Source organism: Bombina bombina, chromosome 7 (genome assembly GCF_027579735.1).
Source record: "Bombina bombina isolate aBomBom1 chromosome 7, aBomBom1.pri, whole genome shotgun sequence".
Lineage (NCBI taxonomy): Eukaryota > Metazoa > Chordata > Amphibia > Anura > Bombinatoridae > Bombina > Bombina bombina.
Window position 1 is genome coordinate 38,447,512 of NC_069505.1, and position 23,406 is coordinate 38,470,917.

The 23,406-nt window shown below is 40.8% G+C and overlaps 1 protein-coding gene across 1 annotated transcript in view; it reads right to left on the minus strand.

Annotated features, from left to right (window-relative positions):
* The window catches only part of OVOL1 (ovo like transcriptional repressor 1), a 41,298-nt gene extending 31,480 nt beyond the window's left edge, over positions 1 to 9,818 (minus strand). Inside the window, exon 1 of the mRNA XM_053720044.1 lies at positions 8,408 to 9,818. Within this exon, the coding sequence (XP_053576019.1) occupies positions 8,408 to 8,507 (100 nt within the window). The 5' untranslated portion in view covers positions 8,508 to 9,818. The remainder of the gene's footprint in view (positions 1 to 8,407) is intronic.
* Between the last annotated feature and the right edge of the window lie 13,588 nt (positions 9,819 to 23,406).

Sequence of the window (23,406 nt, forward strand, 5' to 3'; positions counted from 1 at the left end):
AGAGAGAGATGGGAGAAAAGAGAGAGATTGTAGAAGAGAGAGATGGGAGAAGAGAAAGAGACAGAGAGAGAGAGATGGGAGGAGAGAGAGGGGGATTGGAGAAAAGAGAGAGAGAGAGATGAGAGAACAGAGAGAGAAATGGGAGAAGAGAGAGAGAGAAGGATGGGAGAACAGAGAGTGTGAGGGAGGGGGATTGGAGAATAGAGAGAGGGGGATGGGAGAAGAGAGAAAGAGGGGTGGGAGAAGAGAAAGAGGGGGATGGGAGAAGAGAGAGAGGGATGGGAGAAGAGAGAGAGAGAGATGGGAGAAGAGAGAGAGATGGGAGAAGAGAGAGAGATGGGGGAAGAGAGAGAGATGGTAGAAGAGAGAGAGATGAGAGAAGAGAGAGAGATTGGAGAAGATAGAGAGAGATGGGAGAAGAGAGAGAGGGATGGGAGAAGAGAGAGATATGGGAGAAGAGAGAGAGAAAGAGAGAGAGAGAGAGAGAGAGAGAGAGAGAGAGAGAGAGAGAGAGAGAGAGATGGGAAAAGACAGAGAGAGATGGGAGAAGAGAGAGGGGGGGTTGGAGAAGAAAGAGAAATAGAGATGAGAGAAGAGATAGAGAGGGATAGGAGAAGAGAGAGAGGTGGGAAAAGACAGAGAGATGGGAGAAGAGAGAGAGATGGGAGAAGAGAAAGAGATGGGAGAAGAGAGATGGGAGAAGAGAGAGAGATGGGAGAAGAGAGAGAGGGATGGGAGAAGATGGACAAGAGAGAGAGGTGGGAGAAGATAGAGAGATGAGAGAAGAGAGAGATAAAGATGAGAGAAGAGAGAGTGAGAAGAGAGAGAAAGAGAAGATAAAGAGATGGGAGAATAGAGAGAGAGAGAGTTGAGAGAAGAGAGAGAGAGAGATGGTAGAAGAACGAGAGATGGGAGAAGAGAAAGAGAGATGGGAGAAGACATAGAGAGATGGGAGAAGAGAGAGAGGGGGATTGGAGAAGAGAGAGATAGATAGAGAGAGATGGGAGAACAGAGAAAGAGATGGGAGAAGAGAGAGAGAAGGATGGGAGAAGAGAGTGAGAGAGAGAGGGATTGGCGAAGAGATTAAGAGGCCGAATAATGATAGGTCTTGCGGACCTGATCCGACAGCAGGGAGGTGTCAATCAACCTGATAGTATTTGATCGGGTTAAATTGCAGCGATTCCTGTCCGCCTCATCAGAGCAGGCGGACAGGGTTATGGAGTAGCGGTCTTTAGACCGTTGCTTCATAAATGCTGTTTCTGGCGAGTCTTCCATACGGAGCTTGAAGTGGGCCTCAAAGAGAGGGATGGGAGAAGAGAAAGAGTGGGATGGGAGAAGAGAGAGAGGGATGGGAGAAGAGAGATGGGAGAAGAGAGAGAGAGATGGGAGAAGAGAGAGAGAGATATGGGAGAAGAGAGAGAGGGATGGGAGAAGAGAGATGGGAGAAGAGAGAGAGGGGGGGAGTAGAGACAAAAAGAGGGGAGTAGAGAGAGAGAGATGGGAGAAGAGAGAGAGGGATGGGAGAAGAGAGAGAGAGGGAAGGAGAGAGAGAGAGTTGGGAGAAGAAAGAGATATGGGAGAAGAGAGAGATGGGAGAAGAGAAAGAGTGAGAAGAGAGAGAAGATAGAGAGATGGAAGAAGAGAGAGAGTTGAGAGAAGAGAGAGAGATGGGAGAAGAGGGAGAGGGATGGGAGAAGAAAGAGAGACAATTAGTGATGGGAGAAGAGAGAGAGAGAGACAAAGAGTGATGGAAGAAGAGAGAGAGAGAAAGAAGGATGGGAGGAGAGAGAGAGAGAGAGAGAGAGACAAAGAGGGATGTGAGAAGAGAGAGAGAGTGATGGGAGAAGAGAGGGAGAGGGATGGGAGAAGAGAGAGAGAGGGATGGGAGAAGAGAGAGAGAGGGATGGGAGAAGAGAGAGAGAGGGATGGGAGAAGAGAAAGCAGGATGGGAGAAGAGAGAGAGGGATGGGAGAAGAAAGAGAGACAAAGAGTGATGGGAGAAGAAAGAAAGAGACCAAGAGGGATGGGAGAAGAGAGAGAGAGAGAGAGACAAAGAGGGATGGGAGGAGAGAGAGAGAGACAAAGAATGATGGGAGAATAGAGAGAGACAAAGAGGGATGGGAGAATAGAGAGAGATAAAGAATAATCAGAGAAGAGAGAGAGTGAGAAGATGGAGAGATGGGAGAAGAGAGAGCAAGAGATACGAGACGAGAGAGAGAGTGAGAAGAGAGAGAAGATTGAGAGATTGGAGAAGATAAAGAGATGGGAGAAGAGAGAGAGTTGAGAGAAGAGAGAGAGAGATGGGAGAAGAGAGAGAGATGGGAGAAGAGAGAGAGAAAGAGAGAGAGAGAGAGAGAGAGAGAGAGAGAGAGAGAGAGATGGGAGAAGGGAGAGAGAGATGGGAGAAGAGAGAGAGGGGGGTTGGAGAAGAAAGAGAGATAGAGATGAGAGAAGAGATAGAGAGGGATAGGAGAAGAGAGAGAGGTGGGAAAAGACAGAGAGATGGGAGAAGAGAGAGAGATTGGAGAAGATAGATAGAGATGGGAGAAGAGAGAGAGGGATGGGAGAAGAGAGAGGGGAGAAGAGAGAGAGGTGGTAAAAGATAGAGTGTTGGGAGAAGAGAGATAGAGTGAAAAGAGAGAGAGAAGATATAGAGATGGGAGAAGATAAAGAGATGGGAGAATAGAGAGAGAGAGAGTTGAGAGAAGAGAGAGAGATGGGAGAAAAGAGAGAGATTGTAGAAGAGAGAGATGGGAGAAGAGAAAGAGACAGAGAGAGAGAGATGGGAGGAGAGAGAGGGGGATTGGAGAAAAGAGAGAGAGAGAGATGAGAGAACAGAGAGAGAAATGGGAGAAGAGAGAGAGAGAAGGATGGGAGAACAGAGAGTGTGAGGGAGGGGGATTGGAGAATAGAGAGAGGGGGATGGGAGAAGAGAGAAAGAGGGGTGGGAGAAGAGAAAGAGGGGGATGGGAGAAGAGAGAGAGGGATGGGAGAAGAGAGAGAGAGATGGGAGAAGAGAGAGAGATGGGAGAAGAGAGAGAGATGGGGGAAGAGAGAGAGATGGTAGAAGAGAGAGAGATGAGAGAAGAGAGAGAGATTGGAGAAGATAGAGAGAGATGGGAGAAGAGAGAGAGGGATGGGAGAAGAGAGAGATATGGGAGAAGAGAGAGAGAAAGAGAGAGAGAGAGAGAGATGGGAAAAGACAGAGAGAGATGGGAGAAGAGAGAGGGGGGGTTGGAGAAGAAAGAGAAATAGAGATGAGAGAAGAGATAGAGAGGGATAGGAGAAGAGAGAGAGGTGGGAAAAGACAGAGAGATGGGAGAAGAGAGAGAGATGGGAGAAGAGAAAGAGATGGGAGAAGAGAGATGGGAGAAGAGAGAGAGATGGGAGAAGAGAGAGAGGGATGGGAGAAGATGGACAAGAGAGAGAGGTGGGAGAAGATAGAGAGATTAGAGAAGAGAGAGATAAAGATGAGAGAAGAGAGAGTGAGAAGAGAGAGAAAGAGAAGATAAAGAGATGGGAGAATAGAGAGAGAGAGAGTTGAGAGAAGAGAGAGAGAGAGATGGTAGAAGAACGAGAGATGGGAGAAGAGAAAGAGAGATGGGAGAAGACATAGAGAGATGGGAGAAGAGAGAGAGGGGGATTGGAGAAGAGAGAGATAGATAGAGAGAGATGGGAGAACAGAGAAAGAGATGGGAGAAGAGAGAGAGAAGGATGGGAGAAGAGAGTGAGAGAGAGAGGGATTGGCGAAGAGATTAAGAGGCCGAATAATGATAGGTCTTGCGGACCTGATCCGACAGCAGGGAGGTGTCAATCAACCTGATAGTATTTGATCGGGTTAAATTGCAGCGATTCCTGTCCGCCTCATCAGAGCAGGCGGACAGGGTTATGGAGTAGCGGTCTTTAGACCGTTGCTTCATAAATGCTGTTTCTGGCGAGTCTTCCATACGGAGCTTGAAGTGGGCCTCAAAGAGAGGGATGGGAGAAGAGAAAGAGTGGGATGGGAGAAGAGAGATGGGAGAAGAGAGAGAGAGATGGGAGAAGAGAGAGAGAGATATGGGAGAAGAGAGAGAGGGATGGGAGAAGAGAGATGGGAGAAGAGAGAGAGGGGGGAGTAGAGACAAAAAGAGGGGAGTAGAGAGAGAGAGATGGGAGAAGAGAGAGAGGGATGGGAGAAGAGAGAGAGAGGGAAGGAGAGAGAGAGAGTTGGGAGAAGAAAGAGATATGGGAGAAGAGAGAGATGGGAGAAGAGAAAGAGTGAGAAGAGAGAGAAGATAGAGAGATGGAAGAAGAGAGAGAGTTGGGAGAAGAGAGAGAGATGGGAGAAGAGGGAGAGGGATGGGAGAAGAAAGAGAGACAATTAGTGATGGGAGAAGAGAGAGAGAGAGACAAAGAGTGATGGAAGAAGAGAGAGAGAGAAAGAAGGATGGGAGGAGAGAGAGAGAGAGAGAGACAAAGAGGGATGTGAGAAGAGAGAGAGAGTGATGGGAGAAGAGAGGGAGAGGGATGGGAGAAGAGAGAGAGAGGGATGGGAGAAGAGAGAGAGAGGGATGGGAGAAGAGAGAGAGAGGGATGGGAGAAGAGAAAGCAGGATGGGAGAAGAGAGAGAGGGATGGGAGAAGAAAGAGAGACAAAGAGTGATGGGAGAAGAAAGAAAGAGACCAAGAGGGATGGGAGAAGAGAGAGAGAGAGAGACAAAGAGGGATGGGAGGAGAGAGAGAGAGACAAAGAATGATGGGAGAATAGAGAGAGACAAAGAGGGATGGGAGAATAGAGAGAGATAAAGAATAATCAGAGAAGAGAGAGAGTGAGAAGAGAGAGAGAAGATAGAGAGATGGGAGAAGAGAGAGAGTTGAGAGAAGAGAGAGAGATGGGAGAAGAGGGAGAGGGATGGGAGAAGAAAGAGAGACAAAGAGTGATGCGAGAAGATAAATGGGAGAAGAGAGAGAGAGATGGGAGAAGAGAGAGAGAGATATTGGATAAGAGAGAGAGGGATGGGAGATGAGAGATGGGAGAAGAGAGAGAGAGAGGGGAGTAGAGAGAAAAAGAGGGGAGTAGAGAGAGAGAGATGGGAGAAGAGAGAGAGGGATGGGAGGAGAGAGAGGGGAGAAGAGAGAGAGTTGGGAGAAGATAGAGAGATGGGAGAAGAGAGAGATGGGAGAAGAGAGAGAGAGTGAGAAGAGAGAGAGAGAAGATAGAGAGATGGGAGAAGAGAGAGAGTTGAGAGAAGAGAGAGATGGGAGAAGAGGGAGAGGGATGGGAGAAGAGAGACAAAGAGTGATGGGAGAAGAGAGAGAGAGAGACAAAGTGATGGAAGAAGAGAGAGAGAGAAAGAAGGATGGGAGAAGAGAGAAAGAGAGACAAAGAGGGATGGGAGAAGAGAGAGGGATGGGAGAAGAGAAAGAGAGGGATGAGAGAAGAGAGAGAGAGGGATGGGAGAAGAGAAAGCAGGATGGGAGAAGAGAGAGAGGAATGGGAGAAGAGAGAGGGATCGGAGAAGAGAGAGGGATGGAAGAAGAGAGAGAGAGGGATGGGAGAAGAGAGAGAGAGGGATGGGAGAAGAAAGAGAGACAAAGTGATGGGAGAAGAAAGAAAGAGACCAAGAGGGATGGGAGAAGAGAGAGACAAAGAGGGATGGGAGGAGAGAGAGACAAAGAATGATGGGAGAATAGAGAGAGACAAAGAGGGATGGGAGAAGAGAGAGAGAGAAAGAAGGATGGGAGAAGAGAGAGAGAGAGAGAGACAAAGAGGGATGGGAGAAGAGAGAGGGATGGGAGAAGAGAAAGAGAGGGATGAGAGAAGAGAGAGAGAGGGATGGGAGAAGAGAAAGCAGGATGGGAGAAGAGAGAGAGGGATGGGAGAAGAGAGAGGGATGGGAGAAGAGAGAGGGATGGGAGAAGAGAGAGGGATGGAAGAAGAGAGAGAGAGGGATGGGAGAAGAGAGAGAGAGGGATGGGAGAAGAAAGAGAGACAAAGTGATGGGAGAAGAAAGAAAGAGACCAAGAGGGATGGGAGAAGAGAGAGACAAAGAGGGATGGGAGGAGAGAGAGACAAAGAATGATGGGAGAATAGAGAGAGACAAAGAGGGATGGGAGAAGAGAGAGAGATAAAGAATGATGGTAGAAGAGAGAGAGAGGGATAGGAGAAGAGAGAGAGAGGGATGGGAGAAGAGAGAGAGAGGGAGACAAAGAAGAATGGGAGAAGAGAGAGAGACAAAGAATGATGGGAGAAGAGAGAGAGAGACAAAGAGGGATGGGAGAAGAGAGAGAGACAAAGAGGGATGGGAGATGAGAAAGAGAGACAAAGAGGGATGGGAGAAGAGACCAAGAGACAAAGAGGGATGGGAGGAGAGAGAGAAACAAAGAGGGATGTGAGAAGAGCAAGAGACAAAGAGGGCTGGGAGAAGAGCGAGAGAGACAGAGGGCTGGGAGAAGAGCGAGAGAGACAAAGAGGGATGGGAGAAGAGAGAGAAGAAAATAATAATTATTATTAAAGGGACAGTCAAGTCCAAAAAAACCTTTTATGTTTCAAATAGGGCATGTAATTTTAAACAACTTTCCAATTTACTTTTATCACCAATTTTGCTTTGTTCTTTTGGTATTCTTAGTTGAAAGCTAGACCTAGGAAGGCTCATATGATAATTTGTAAGCCCTTGAAGGCCGCCTCTAATCACATGCTTTTGTATTTGCTTTTCACAGCAGGGGAGAGCTAGTTCAGGTAAACCCTATAGATAACATTGTGAGCACGCCCGTGGATTGTGGCAGACACTGCACTAATTGGCTAAAATGAAAGTCAATAGATAATAAATAAAATGTCATGTGATCAGGGGGCTGTCAGAAGATGCTTAGATACAAGTTAATCACAGAGGTAAAAAGTGTATTATTATAATTGTGTTGGTTATGCAAAACTGGGGAATGGGTAATAAAGGGATTATCTATCTTTTAAAACAACACAAATTCTGGTGTTAACTGTCCCTTTAATTATTGAAAGAACTGCACAAAACAACAATGCTTTACTTTGGGATCAAAAAGAATGTGATGAATTTAGAAAAACATATGCAAATATGTTGCAATGTATATGGCTAAAAGTCCTTCTGTCCTCTTAGAAATAGACCATAAGCTGTAAGAATATGAAATTTGTGTGCAGTACATAATATGCACCAGTGAGATACCATAATGCGTTCCTTCAGGGGATAACAGCACTGATTTGTCATTTTACTCTCCACTAGAGGTTGTCACACTACATAGTACAAGAAACTATCTCACTATACTCACTAGGGGTTTTGAATAAGATTTTTTTAATTTTATTTTTTGTTTGTTCATATGTTATTCTATGTAACAGATTCACTAAAGCTCCCTCCAGCCTCTCCAGCTTCACCAGTTCCTATGTTATTCTATGTAACAGATTCACTAAAGCTCCCTCCAGCCTCTCCAGCTTCACCAGTTCCTATGTTATTCTATGTAACTGATTCACTAAAGCTCCCTCCAGCTTCACCAGTTCTTATGTTATTCTATGTAACTGATTCCCTAAAGCTCCCTCCAGCCTCTCTAGCTTCACCAGTTCCAATGTTATTCTGTGTAACTGATTCACTAAAGCTCCCTCCAGCCTCTCCAGCTTCACCAGTTCCTATGTTATTCTATGTAACTGATTCACTAAAGCTCCCTCCAGCCTCTCCAACTTCACCAGTTCCTATGTTATTCTATGTAACTGATTCACTAAAGCTCCCTCCAGCCTCTCCAGCTTCACCAGTTCCTATGTTATTCTATGTAACTGATTCACTAATGCTCTCTCCATCTTAACCAGTTCCTATGTTATTTTATGTAACGTATTCACTAAAGCTCCCTCCAGCCTCTCCAGCTTCACCAGTTCCTATGTTATTCTATGTAACTGATTCACTAAAGCTCCCTCCAGCCTCTCCGCTTCACCAGTTCCTATGTTATTCTAGGTAACTGATTCACTAAAGCTCCCTCCAGCCTCTCCAGCTTCACCAGTTCCTATGTAATTCTATGCAGCTGATTCACTAAAGCTCACTCCAGCCCCTCCAAGTTCACCAGTTCCTATTGTGTTCTATGCAATGGATTCATTAAAATTCCCTTTATACCCTCTTCCTATATTATTCTATATATCTTATTCACTTAAACTTATTTTAGCTTCTCCATCTTCACCAGTTCATATGTTATGACATAGAGCTCATTCATTAAAGCTCCCTCCAGCCTCTCCCACTCGACTGGCCTTACCAGCCTCACCATCTTCTTCCATTTCTGTTATTCTTTGCACTGAATCACTAAACTCACATGTCTCTCCAGCAATACCAGTACCCATGTTATTCTAAGCATCTATCTGAAAGGGGCTGTGTCCACAGCTTGAACCTTTATGACATTAAGGTACAGTATATTATTTCATTTACCTGGTATATACATCTCTCCTCTCTGCTCATCTGGAATGTCTCCCCACTTCCTCTTTACAGAAGCAAAGGAGGATTTCTTCACCAGGAAGGCTCTGGGCATCTTATAGCTGTTTTCTTCTCACACCTGGAACTGTCAAATCTCTAAAAATCGTGGATTTTGTGGGGTCCTTTTTTTCTACCACCTCTAAATCTTCTTGTATTATATTTTGTTATGGATGGTCCAAGATGGACATCTTAGCTCTTGCTCAGATTGTGCTGTAGAAATGGTCTTCTTTATGATCTAATTCTGGTACATTCATCTATTAAATGTCCATACATGTCCCATTTCTTTGATACTCAAATGTATAATTTCAGATTTTTTAAAAAAAAATCTATATTATTTTGCTGTATTTTATTTAAAAAAAACAAGTGGTCACTGGACCTCTAGAATAAGCTAAATGATACTTGGAAAATTTGAGATATAAATCCAGAAAAAAACTAATTTCCGGAAAAAAAAACCCAAGCAACAAATATGAAATTATCACTTTTAATAGAGAAATAAAAAATACGCCAATTGACTGAAATAAATAAGTATTCCTCTATTGAAATCCAGGCTTCTTTATTAAATTCATTTTTTCCCCAAATTAGAATAAAAAAAACAATAAAGCAGATGTCTTTAAATATTGGTCTCCCAATATAATTTTTTTACTTTTTTTTTTTCAATAAAAATTGTTGAGGATAATTCAGCTCAAAAAGGCTATTAAAAGAATTGAATCACTGTTTTGTTATTTTTTTCCTTTTTTAAAAAAAAATTATAATAATAATAAAAATATATAAGTTAAACCTTAACCTCTAAGTCATGTTGGGTAATCTTTGGAATTTAAAAACAGCTCCAAGAAAAAAAAAAACTTTTATAACACCTGACCCACCTTTCTAGATATTTTGAATACCAAAACAGTTTCTTGTTACCTTGAAAGATGGGACTGTTTTTCCTTTTAGACAGTTAAGCTGTTTTTTTATAGTCAATGTAGCACTATTAGTAAATCCTAAAATATAAATAAATCAAACTGATGTATTTGGGTAAAAGTTTTAGAATCCTATTAAAAATCTTGATACAGTGTGTCTAAGCATTGTAGGAAAAAAGGAACAGATATTAAAATTAGGAAATCGAAAAGCTCAATTTTCCAAAAATAGTTTCCAGGAAAACATTATCTTCAGTGCAGAGACGTTTCTATTATCCTCTAGTAAAATCAAGGCAAATAAGATGTTCTCAGATTTTATCTCCAAGAAAGGTCAACTATGAATGAAGTCCAAGTTCAGATTGGAGGTCTGAAATCTACAATAAAATCCCCCCCAAAAGAAGTAAGCGTCTCCCAACTTTTGATGAAGCGATAAAGTCTCAGCATGACTGTCATGAAATGCACAGGTTGTGAAATAACGGTGGGGGTGGATCCACCTCTGCATTATTATCTTTTTTTTTTTTCCTTCTTCTTTTTTACCTGCTCAACCGGTTCCAGAACCGCTTGGAGTTAGGTGGAATAGCTTTAGGGAGGAGATGAAGATTGGCAAGGTGGATAACCAGCTTCTGGGTGGGAGACAGAAAGGACCCACACCCTGACCTGTATAGATGTTGTTACATTACAGTCAGGTAGCTGTTGTTGTGTGATAACTTTGGCACACAACTGTGCAGTGTTTGTGTAAGCCAGATGTGAACACCTCCAAGCTTTATCCTCAGAGTACATCTCACTCCTCCTAATACACAGATATCAAACACCTCTCATCTCATCCCAATACACAGGGACTGATATCAGTTGAAACTGTGCACTTCATCTGATGCTGCAATGAAGTTGATTTTATTGGTGAGGAGTTAGTGCATATGAAGTGACTAACAACAGGGACACAGACATACACACACACACACACACATATATATATATATACACAAACACACACGCGCACATGCACATTTATACAACACACACAAGTGCACATATACAAACACACAAACATATACACAGACATTTACTTACACACACACACATACACATATTTTTATATATATCTATATAAAATATATATACATACATACACACACACACACACACAAATATATATGGAAATACACACTCACGCACCCATAAATTCATGCAAACATACGCATATACGCACATACATAGACATATAAACACATAGACACACAAACATATACATATGCACACATAGATACACATACTGTATATACATACACACTTATACACATGCATACATTCATACACATATACAAACTCATACACATATACATATACTCACACACATTTACACATATACATACATTCATGCACTTATACACAAATATACACACATTTATATACACACATACATTTATACACATATACACACACAAACATACATATATGCACACATATACACACACTTATACACACGCATACATTTATACACATATACAAACTTATACACACATACACATATACATACATTCATGCACTTTTGCACAAATATAAACACATTTATATACACACATACATTTATACATACAGAAATCTGAATCTGAACGTATACACACACTCACATACAGTATGTGCACACAAAGATACACATATATACACTACACACACATGCTTATACACATGCATACATTTATACACATATACAAACTCATACACATATACATATACACACACATATACATACATTCATGCACTTATACACAAATATACACACATACATTTATACACACATACACACAAACATACACACACTGCAAGAAAGTAGCAACATTCTCATGTTGATGTGATTACTGATGTGATTACTAGACAAACCAGCACTCCTAGTTCAATGTGACAAAAATATGTGCCCTTATGTACCCTGATCAAAAAATGTTGCTAAATCAGTTACATAATAACAGACAGCTTCAGAGATGAAATATTTTGCAAAAATCAGATTTGTATATAATATATAACGGAGGCAATGCAGGAATTGTAGTATGGATAGGGATTAAAGATTGTGGTAATGGTTTGGTATTGGGTGGGGTTAAGGATTGTGGTATTGGATTGGTATTGGAGGTGGGATTAAAGATTGTGGGATTGGTTTAGTATTGTGGTGGGGTTAGAGATTGTGGTATTGGTTATGTTTTTGGGGTTGGGTTAGTCATTGTGGTATTGGTTTAGTATTGGGGGTGAGGTTAGAGATTGTGGTATTGATTTGGTATTTGGGGTTGCATTAGTGATTGTGGTATTGGTTGGGTATTGGGGTGAGGTTAGAGATTGTGGTATTGGTTTGGTATTTTGGGTTGGGTTAGTGATTGTGGTATAGGTTAGCTATTGGGGGGAGGTTAGAGATTGTGGTATTGGTTTGGTATTTGGGGTTGGGTTAGTGATTGTGGTATTGGTTGGGTTTTTGGGGTTGGCTTAGTGATTGTGGTATTTGTTTGGTATTGGGGGTTGTTAGAGATTGTGGTATTAGTTTGGTATTGGGAGTTAGGTTAGAGATTGTGGTATTAGTTTGGTATTGGGGGTGAGGTTAGTGATTGTGGTACTGGTTTGGTATTTGGGGAGGGGTTAGAGATTAAGGTATTGGTTGGGTGTTGGGATGGGGTTAAGGATTGTGGTATTGGATTGTTATTGTGGTGGAATAAGAGATTGTGGTATTGGATTGGTATTGGGTGTGGGGTTAAGGATTGTGGTATTGGTTTAGTATTGGAGTGGAATTAGAGATTGTGGTATTGGTTTGGTATTGGGGGTGGGGTTAAAGGGATAGTCTAGTCCAAAATAAACTTTCATGATTAAGATAGGGCATGTAATATTAAACAATCTTCCAATTTACTTTTATCACCAATTTTGCTTTGTTTTCTTGGTATTCTTAGTTGAAAGCTAAACCTAGGAGGTTCATATGCTAATTTCTAAGCCCGTGTTGGTTATGCAAAACTAGGGAATGGGTATAAAGGGGTTATCTATATTTTAAAACAATACAAATTCTGGTGTAGACTGTCCCTTTAAGGATTGTGGTATTGGTTTGGTATTAGGGTCGGATCAAGGATTATTCATTGGTTTGTTATTGGGGTGGAATTAGAGATTGTGGTATTGGTTTGGTATTGGGGTGGTGTTATGGATTGTAGTATTGGTTTAGTATTTGGGTTGGGTTAGAGATTGTGGTAATGGTTTGGTATTGGGGGTGGGGTTAGAGATTGTGGTATTGGTTTGGTATTGTATGTGGGTTAGAGATTGTGGTATTGGTTGGATATTGGGGGTGGGGTTAAGGATCGTGGGATTGGTTTAGTATTGGTGTGGGGTTATAGATTGTGGTATTGGTTAGGTATTTAGGGTTGGGTTAGAGATTGTGATATTGGTTGGGTATTGGAGGTTATGTTAGAGATTGTGGTATTGGTTTGGTATTGGAGATGAGGTTAGAGATTGTGGTATTGTTTTGGTATTTGGGTGTGGTTAGAGATTGTGGTATGGATTTGATATTTGGGGTGGGGTTAAAGATTGGTTAGGTGTTGGGGTGGGGTTAAGGATTGTGGTATTGGTTTGGTATTAGGGTCAGATTAAGGATTGTGGATTTGGTTCGTTATTAGGGTGGAATTAGAGCTTGTGGTATTATTTTGGTATTGGGGGTGGGGTTATGGATTGTAGTATTGGTTTAGTATTGGGGTTGGATTAGAGATTGTGCTATTGATTTGATATTTGGGGTGTGGTTAAGGATCGGTTGGGTGTTGGGGTATTGGTTTAGTATTGGGGTTAGGTTAGAGATTGTGGTATTGATTTGATATTTGAGTGAGGTTAAGGATTGGTTGGGTGTTGGGGTGGGGTTAAGGATTGTGTTATTGGATTGGTTTTAGGGGTGGGGTTAAATATTGTGGTATTGTTTTGGTATTAGGGTCTGATTAAGGATTGTGGCATTGGTTTGTTATTAGGGGGGAATTAGAGATTGTCATATTGGTTTGGTATTGGGGGTGGGGTTATGGATTGTAGTATTGGTTTAGTATTGGGTTTGGGTTAGAGATTGTGGTAATGGTTTGGTATTGTGTGTGGGGTTAGAAATTGTGGTAATAGCTTGGTATTGGAAGTGGGGGTTAGAGATTTTGGTAATGGTTTTGGTACTGGGGGTAGGGTTAGAGATTGTGGTAATGGTTTAGTATTGGTGGTGGGGTTAGGGATTGTGGTAATGGTTTGGTATTGGCATGGGGTTAAGGATTGAGGTATTAGTTTGGTATCGGGATTGACTCAGGGATAGTGTCATTGGTTTGGTGCTGGGGGTGGGATTAAGAATTGTAGTATTTGGTAAAGGATTGGGGTTAAAAATGTTGTCATGAGTTGGGTTAGATATTGTGGTATAGGTTTGGTCAGGAATTAGGCTAGTATTCTAGGCTAGTACTCTGGGTTTGGTGTTATTATAGGGATTAGTGATTGTATTATAGATTGGGTTAGGGATTGTGGTATAGGTTTGGTTAGGAATTAAGCTATTGCTCTGGGTCTGGAGTTGTGTTACATATTAATGATTGTGGGGTCAGTATGGCATTCGTTTAGAGTAAACCTCTTAGATGTCAAAGGGGATTACAACCTTTTGGGAAGAAATGTACTGCAGCCATTGCTGACTTACAGTAGGTAAAGAGGAGGTTGTCCCTCTGCAGCAATATCACTTGCAATATTGCTGTAATTGTCACATTGTAGACATGTGGTTAACATGATTGTGATATATTTTGCCAGCTCTGCTATTGCTGTCAGGGCTCTATTCCCGATGGGAACTATTAATCTTACTGTTTTACAGCTAACTCAATTATATGGGTCTGAGACATTTTTTCGGTTTAGGGATTGCGTTATGGTTTGGGATTAGGTCTTGAATTAGGGTTCAGGTTAGGGAAGAGATTTTGGGTAAGTGTTTGAGTCACGGTTTTAAATTGTTGTTATGGTTTGGATTATGGGTTTGAACGAGACTAAGGGTTTGGGGTTAGTATGGGGTAATCATTTCAGACAGGTTCCGGTGTTAGGGAAAGATGCTCTGGTATGGACTTTAGGTTTTAATTAAGGATTGGGGTTAGGGGTTTGGGTTTTGAAAGATAGTTATGTGTTATGGTTTAAATCAGAATTAAAGTTTAGAGTTTTCAGATGGGGGTTAAAGTTTGAGTCAGGATTTTATTATTTGTGTTATCCTTTGAAGTTTGAATCAGAGTAGGGGTTTGGGGTTAGGGTGAGAATCAGAGTTAGGAGTTACGAGGTGTGGTATGGGGGTTAGGGTTTTGGGATGGAGGTTAGGTATAGAGTCAGAGTATGGTGTTAAGGGTATTAGGGTCAGATTAAGTATTGTGGATTTGGTTCGTTATTAGGGTGGAATTAGAGATTGTGGTATTATTTTGGTATTGGGGGTGGGGTTATGGATTGTAGTATTGGTTTAGTATTGGGGTTGGATTAGAGATTGTGCTATTGATTTGATATTTGGGGTGTGGTTAAGGATCGGTTGGGTGTTGGGGTATTGGTTTAGTATTGGGGTTAGGTTAGAGATTGTGGTATTGATTTGATATTTGAGTGAGGTTAAGGATTGGTTGGGTGTTGGGGTGGGGTTAAGGATTGTGTTATTGGATTGGTTTTAGGGGTGGGGTTAAATATTGTGGTATTGTTTTGGTATTAGGGTCTGATTAAGGATTGTGGCATTGGTTTGTTATTAGGGGGGAATTAGAGATTGTCATATTGGTTTGGTATTGGGGGTGGGGTTATGGATTGTAGTATTGGTTTAGTATTGGGTTTGGGTTAGAGATTGTGGTAATGGTTTGGTATTGTGTGTGGGGTTAGAAATTGTGGTAATAGCTTGGTATTGGAAGTGGGGGTTAGAGATTTTGGTAATGGTTTTGGTACTGGGGGTAGGGTTAGAGATTGTGGTAATGGTTTAGTATTGGTGGTGGGGTTAGGGATTGTGGTAATGGTTTGGTATTGGCATGGGGTTAAGGATTGAGGTATTAGTTTGGTATCGGGATTGACTCAGGGATAGTGTCATTGGTTTGGTGCTGGGGGTGGGATTAAGAATTGTAGTATTTGGTAAAGGATTGGGGTTAAAAATGTTGTCATGAGTTGGGTTAGATATTGTGGTATAGGTTTGGTCAGGAATTAGGCTAGTATTCTAGGCTAGTACTCTGGGTTTGGTGTTATTATAGGGATTAGTGATTGTATTATAGATTGGGTTAGGGATTGTGGTATAGGTTTGGTTAGGAATTAAGCTATTGCTCTGGGTCTGGAGTTGTGTTACATATTAATGATTGTGGGGTCAGTATGGCATTGGTTTAGAGTAAACCTCTTAGATGTCAAAGGGGATTACAACCTTTTGGGAAGAAATGTACTGCAGCCATTGCTGACTTACAGTAGGTAAAGAGGAGGTTGTCCCTCTGCAGCAATATCACTTGCAATATTGCTGTAATTGTCACATTGTAGACATGTGGTTAACATGATTGTGATATATTTTGCCAGCTCTGCTATTGCTGTCAGGGCTCTATTCCCGATGGGAACTATTAATCTTACTGTTTTACAGCTAACTCAATTATATGGGTCTGAGACATTTTTTCGGTTTAGGGATTGCGTTATGGTTTGGGATTAGGTCTTGAATTAGGGTTCAGGTTAGGGAAGAGATTTTGGGTAAGTGTTTGAGTCACGGTTTTAAATTGTTGTTATGGTTTGGATTATGGGTTTGAACGAGACTAAGGGTTTGGGGTTAGTATGGGGTAATCATTTCAGACAGGTTCCGGTGTTAGGGAAAGATGCTCTGGTATGGACTTTAGGTTTTAATTAAGGATTGGGGTTAGGGGTTTGGGTTTTGAAAGATAGTTATGTGTTATGGTTTAAATCAGAATTAAAGTTTAGAGTTTTCAGATGGGGGTTAAAGTTTGAGTCAGGATTTTATTATTTGTGTTATCCTTTGAAGTTTGAATCAGAGTAGGAGTTTGGGGTTAGGGTGAGAATCAGAGTTAGGAGTTACGAGGTGTGGTATGGGGGTTAGGGTTTTGGGATGGAGGTTAGGTATAGAGTCAGAGTATGGTGTTAAGGTTTGGAGTTTGGGACTGGGGTTAGCTACTACAGCTACCTAGAGAAATGTGAGCTATCACCTATTCCTTTAGGTGATATATATGGGCATCACCCTATGCCAAATGTAATCACTAGGAGGTTGCCTAGCTCCAATCCTTACCTTTACTCTAACCCTACCCTTAATCCTACCTATGGTAATTGTCATATTCCTAAACCAAGTCATAACACTAACCTTATGTCCTAAACTTAGTCACAATTTTAACAATATTCCAAACATACAAAACAGCATCAAAGAATTATAGCATTCCTTTGTTCAGTTGAGGGTCCAGGGTCCAGAGTCATAGTTAAAGTATTGCTAAGGGGGCTCACAAACTCCCTTCATGACATACTGACCCTAGTACTTGGGACCAGACACAGCTACCCACCAATATTAATAGCAGCAGGACTATAGTTATGGCTTTGAAAGAATCATAATTAAATATGTGCACTATGTCCATTATTTCTTGAAACATCTTCAGTGCAGCTAAAGGGCATCTTAAATTTAAAGGGACAGTAAAGTGAAAATGATTATTCCATGGTTCTTACAGAGAATTAGAATACAATTTTAAACAACATTCCAATTTATTTCTGTTTTCAAATTTGCTTTGTTCTCTTGGTATCCTTGGTATAAAAACATACTTGTGGGGTGTGGCTGGCGAGCTGCCATGACAGAAAGCAATATTGAGAGCGGAGCACGTGGTGTTTTTCAAATTGCCATTTTACAGCTGGCCCAAGGGAGTTATACTTAATAAAAGTCACAAGGATAGATGAAACATCCTTCCCTGAACTTAATGATATCAACTTTACAAGGGACTATCCTGCTATTCAAGCAATAGAAATAAAAGTTGGTGCTATGTTAACAACTTCCCTTCTTGGAGGCCGCTGCCTGCAACAGTGACTCCTCCACTATCTATACAATCACTGTTCTAGAGTGGCGATGCTGTTCCTTCCCGGGAAACTGCTCTGAACTGCTGGAAAATGTCTCCACCACTCACTTCCAACCGGACTACCTCTTATCCACGATATGTCAGGAAATGGTTCCGGATATAGTGTATTATTGTAACATTGAAAGTCACACTAAATGGAATAGTAATTGTGAAAAGCACAGTTGGGCTAAAAGAGGTTGCTCCCAGGTGGTAAATCGCCATAGAGCAATCTACTTAGCTGTTGTTCATTCCTGAAAGTGCGCTTCTCTTTCTGCATGTGTTTATAATATGACCCTGAGGAAGTCTCCCTAAGGGTGATGGGGGAACCAAACATGAACTCCTTGCCCAATGTGAAAGGCTGCACCTCACTAACAAGGCCCAATGAAGACCGAAATGATCATCAGGTGTTGCCATGTTCCTTGGTCAGAGAGGGATTGCTTGGTGTTTCGGGCTGGACCAGACTGATATACGGGATCGTATACGGCTGATATACTTCAGGAAATTTCTACTCTGTGAAAAGCATTAGGTGAGATCAGGCTGATATACTTCAGGAAAGTTATGTGAAAAGCATTATTGAGCTAAAAGACGTTCCTCCCAGGTGGTAAATCGCCATAGAACAAGCTACTGAGCTGTTGTTTGTTTTTGAGACTATATGTGTACTAAGTGGAATATACTCCTGAGGTGAAGATGTAGAAAACTTCTTTTATTAATCGATTATCACCAGCATATCACAGTCAATTCAAATGTATTAATTAAAAAGCACCATTTAGTGTCACTTTGAATGTTATGGAGTTACAATATATCCGGGTCCCTTTCCCTGAGGTATTGCGGATTAAAGGTAGTTACAGGACAAGCCCTACTATTTATTTTTGAGATACAACAGGCCAGTAAAGGATAGTAAAAGGTGGAGAGTGGCACACAAGAGTCAGTGCTGCCTATGAATAACTTAACCTCATTTGATCAACCTCAGCGCAACTCAACTTACCTTCAGCCTTTCATTGAGGCAGTGCGTTTCTATGAGGACCAGACGCTAGCAACTACCCTGAAGCCATCAGGAACCAGTGATGATAGCAGGGCTGCCTTTTGGTCTTGTGTGACCAGATTGCCCTGGATTGCTTCTCCTGACGAGATAAACATAAAGAAGATATATTATTGGAGAGTAGGGGTAGGCTAAGGGGCTAGTTTCTTGTATCTTCTCCCCGGGATGTGGGTATATAGTCCTACAGGACTTGCATATCTGTCCCTTCCCTACAATGGAATGAGAACTGGCCAAAGATTCTCCTGTGTCTAAGAATTGCACTCCAGGAGCGTCTATGAGATCAGGGTGTGATAATGTTTTATAACAATGTGACTATTTAATGTAGCTGTTTATAGACTGAAGTTTTACTAACAGCATTGAATATTATCTATTGATCTTTATGAGAATTTACTAGACCCAGTAAGATTATATGACATACATACTGTAGTCTTCCAATGTCACACTGACAGAACTGTTCTGTCATTGCACCTAAAATGTGTTCTAGAAATCTAGGATTCAACAGTGTTCAATAGTCTCTCCCTCCACAACATTAGCTTTTATTAAAGGGACGACTCAAGTCAAAATAAACTTTTATGATTCAGATAGAGCAGCAGTTTTAAGACACTTTCCAATTTACTTTTACTTACTTTTGCCCAGTCTTTTTATATTCACACTTTCTGAGGAACAAGATACTACTGAGCATGTGCACAAGCTCACAAGGTATACGTATACTAGTCTGTGATTGGCTGACATATGTCACATGATACAAGGGGACGGAAAAAGGGAGAAAAAATAAAATTTTCAGGGAAACAAATCTGCTTATTTGAAATTCAGAGTAATACTTTTATTATGTACTTGTTAATAATGCAATTCTACTGCATTGAGTGGTCCTATAAGCTTAAAGTGATACTGAACCCAATTTTTTTCTTTCGTGATTCAGATAGAGCAGTGATTTTCAACCTTTTTTTTGCTGTGGCACACTTTTTTACATTAAAAAATCCTGCGGCACACCACCATCCCATATACATACATGCACACACAGTACTGTGCTGTCATGCAAATCATGATTGTCTGTAAATGAATGTCAATATGTCATGGTTGTAAATACCTCCCAATATTTAAAAATATGAAAGAGGGACACCCCCGCACTGGGAAAAGTCCCCCCCCAGCACACCGGGAAAAGTGTTATCTGTGGAGCACAAGATTATATGTGGAGCACCTCCCTCTTCCTCTCCAGTGAGTCTCCAGTCCTCCAGTCATGTTCCTTGTGCTGAGAAGGAACGCAAGTGACGTGACCTGGCTGGAACTGTTCTTGAGGAGGAGCAAAGCTGCGCCAGCATGCATGGGGGATTGAGTGTAGAGCCGGCGCTAGGCACGTGTTGTAGTGGGTGGGGGTTCCTTCTAAGTGTGAACACAGGTCGGGGAGGCGACTTGTCGCTGCGCAGTTACCCTCAGTCATCATCTCACTCAAAATAAAAAAACTGCCCAGAATAAAAAACAAGCAAAATTTAAAAAATATGTTGCATTGTTGTCAGTCTGCCGCGGCACACCTGAGGATCTCTCACGGCACACTAGTGTGCCACGGCACACTGGTTGAAAAACACTGAGATAGAGCATGCAATTTTAAGCAACTTTCTAATTTACTCCTATTATCAATTTTTATTTGTTCTCTTGCTATCTTTGTTTGATAAAGAAGGCATCTAAGCTTTTTTTGGGTTCACCACTCTGGACAGAATTTTTTTTATTGGTGAATAAATGTATCCACCAATCAGCAAGTACAACCCAGGTTGTTCACCAAAAATGAGCCGGCATCTAAACTTACATTCTTGCATTTCAAATAAAGATACCAAGAGAATAAAGAAAATGTGATAACAGGAGTAAATTAGAAAGTTGCTTAAAATGTCATGCTCTATCTGAATCACAGAAGAAAAATTTTGGGTTCACTGTCCCTTTAAGGTCCTTGCACATTTTTATTAGTCTTTGAGAAGCACATATTTGGTACATATATAAATATAAATATATACGGAGGCTTAACTATTATTGCAGCTGTTAATGCTATAAATAGAGACGTCTGTTTCCGAAATGGTATCTTAGCTTATTATTATTATTATAATATAAAAGTGTTGCAGTAGCGGTTATTTTGTTCTTAGCGCTAGTGAGGGTCAGTGAGGAGCCAGTTTATATCTGTATCTTAACAATACAGACTCTACCTAAATTTATTTTAGTTTGTTTTAGCTTATAGTCCACAAATCACTTGCATTGATTGTTGGATAACTAGGTAATTTCCTGGCATTATTATTCCCTTTATATTTGTTGATGTCTATGTATTGAGGAGTGCACTATGGGGCCGAATTATCATTGTGCAAGCAGACATGATCCAATATTGCGGATCATGTCCACTGCACATCAATAAATGCCGACAACATACGCTCTTTGCATTTATCATTGCACTAGCAGTTCTGGTGTACTGCTTGTGCAATGCTGCCCCCTGCAGATTCGCAGACAATCGGCCGCTATCAGGGGGTGTCAATTAACCTGATCGTATTGGATCGAGTTGATTTCTGGCGATGTCTGTCCGCGCCTCATAGCAGGGCAGACAGGTTATGAAGCAGCGGTCTTAGACCGTTGCTTCATAACTTCATAACTTGTGTTTCCGGCAAACCCGAAGGCTCGCCAGAAACATAGGGGTGATAAATGTGCCCCTATATGTTAATTATATGTTTGGTAACTGGTTCTGCTGATACTTATTCACAAACTCATATCTTCTGTTGACTGAGCATGTTTCCATTAAAGGGAAACTATACACCAATTTTATTACAATGACAGAGACTTTATATTTTGCTTATAACTTTTCTTTACTGCTCAACAGCTTTTTAAAGTATAGCATATAAACTGCCATAAATTAAAAGAAAAAACCGAAATATAACAACCAATGAGATTAGGATAACATAGGTCAGTATTTGAATGTCCAGTAAGACGGTTAATAGGTATAAATAGTCCAAATAGACAGTTAAACATCCTCTTTTCTGTTTGCTGCTCAGCAAGGTAGGTATTGTTTTATTGCTCTTATTATCAATAAAATATTTTGCATATTTTATTTTCATATTATCTGTTTCTCTATCCTTTTTATCTTTTATTTGCCATATATTTTATGTACTACTTTGTGTTTTGTTTTTCTGATTGATTATATATTAAATCGTCAGTTTTTTCTGGTTTTATTTTCAGTTTATTTATTTTCATTTGGCTAGATTACGAGTTCGGTGTTAGCTTTAAAAAGCAGCGTTAAGGGGTCCTAACGCTGCTTTTTAACGCCCACTGGTATTACAAGTCTGGCAGGTACAGGTGTACCGCTCACTTTTCTTCCGCAAATTTTCCATACCGCAAATCCCCTTACGTCAATTGCATATCCTATCCTTTTAATGGGATTTGCCTAACGCTGGTATTACAAGTCTTGGAAGAAGTGAGCGGTACAGCCTCTACCTCCAAGACTCCTACCGCTTATAAAAGTCAGTAGTTAAGAGTTTTATGGGCTAAAGCCGGAACATAAAGCTCTTAACTACAGTGCTACAAAGTACACTAACACCCATAAACTACCTATTAACCCCTAAACTGAGGCCCCCCACATCGCAAACACTATAATAAAATTATTTAACCCCTAATCTGCCGATCGGACATCGCTGCCACCTACATTATATTTATTAACCCCTAATCTGCCGCCCCTAACATCGCCGCCACCTACATTATATTTATTAACCCCTAATTTGCTGCCCCCAATGTCGCCGCCACCTAACTACAATTATTAACCCCTAATCTGCTGCCCCCCAACGTCGCCGCTACTATATAAATGTATTAACCCCTAAACCTAAGTCTAACCCTAACCCTAACACACCCCCCTAACTTAAATCTATTTTAATAAATCTAAATGAAATTACTATAATTAAATAAATTATTCCTATTTAAAAAATAAATACTTACCTATAAAATAAACCATAAGATAGCTACAATATAACTAATAATTACATTGTAGCTATTTTAGGATTTATATTTATTTTACAGGCAACTTTGTATTTATTTTAACTAGGTACAATGGCTATTAAATAGTTAATAACTATTTAATAGCTACCTAGTTAAAATAATTACAAAATTACCTGTAAAATAAATCCTAACCTAAGTTACAAATACACCTAACACTACACTATCAATAAATTAATTAATTAAATAAATTAACTACAATGATCTAAAATAAAATACAATTAAATAAACTAAATTATAGTACAAAAAAAACATTAAATTACAAAAAATAAAAAAATATTACAAGAAGTTTAATCTAATTACACCTAATCTAATCCCCCTAATAAAATAAAAAAGCCCCCCAAAATAATAAAATTCCCTATCCTAAACTAAATTACAAATAGCCCTTAAAAGGGCCTTTTGCGGGGCATTGCCCCAAAGTAATCAGCTCTTTTACCAGCCCTTAAAAGGGCTTTTGCGGGGCAATGCCCCAAAGTAACCAGCTCTTTTACCTGTAAAAAAGAAATACAATACCTCCCCAACATTACAACCTACCACCCACACACACCCCTACTCTAAAACCACCCGATCCCCCCTTAAAAAAACCTAACACTACCCCATTGAAGATCACCCTACCTTGAGCCGTCTTCACCTAGCTGGGCACCGATGGGGCAGAAGAGGACATCCGGACCGGCACAAGTCTTCATCCGATCCGGCCAGAAGTCTTCATTGAATCCGGGCAGAAGAGGTCCTCCAAGCGGCAGAAGTCTTCATCCAAGCGGCATCTTCTATCTTCAATCAATCGGAGCGGAGTGGGTCCATCTTCAATCCAGCCGACGCGGATCCATCCTCTTCTTCCGATGTCCTAAAACTGAGTGAAGGTTCATTTAAATGACGTCATCCAAGATGGCGTCCCTCGAATTCCGATTGGCTGATAGGATTCTATCAGCCAATCAGAATTAAGGTAGGAAAAATCTGATTGGTTGATTTAATCAGCCA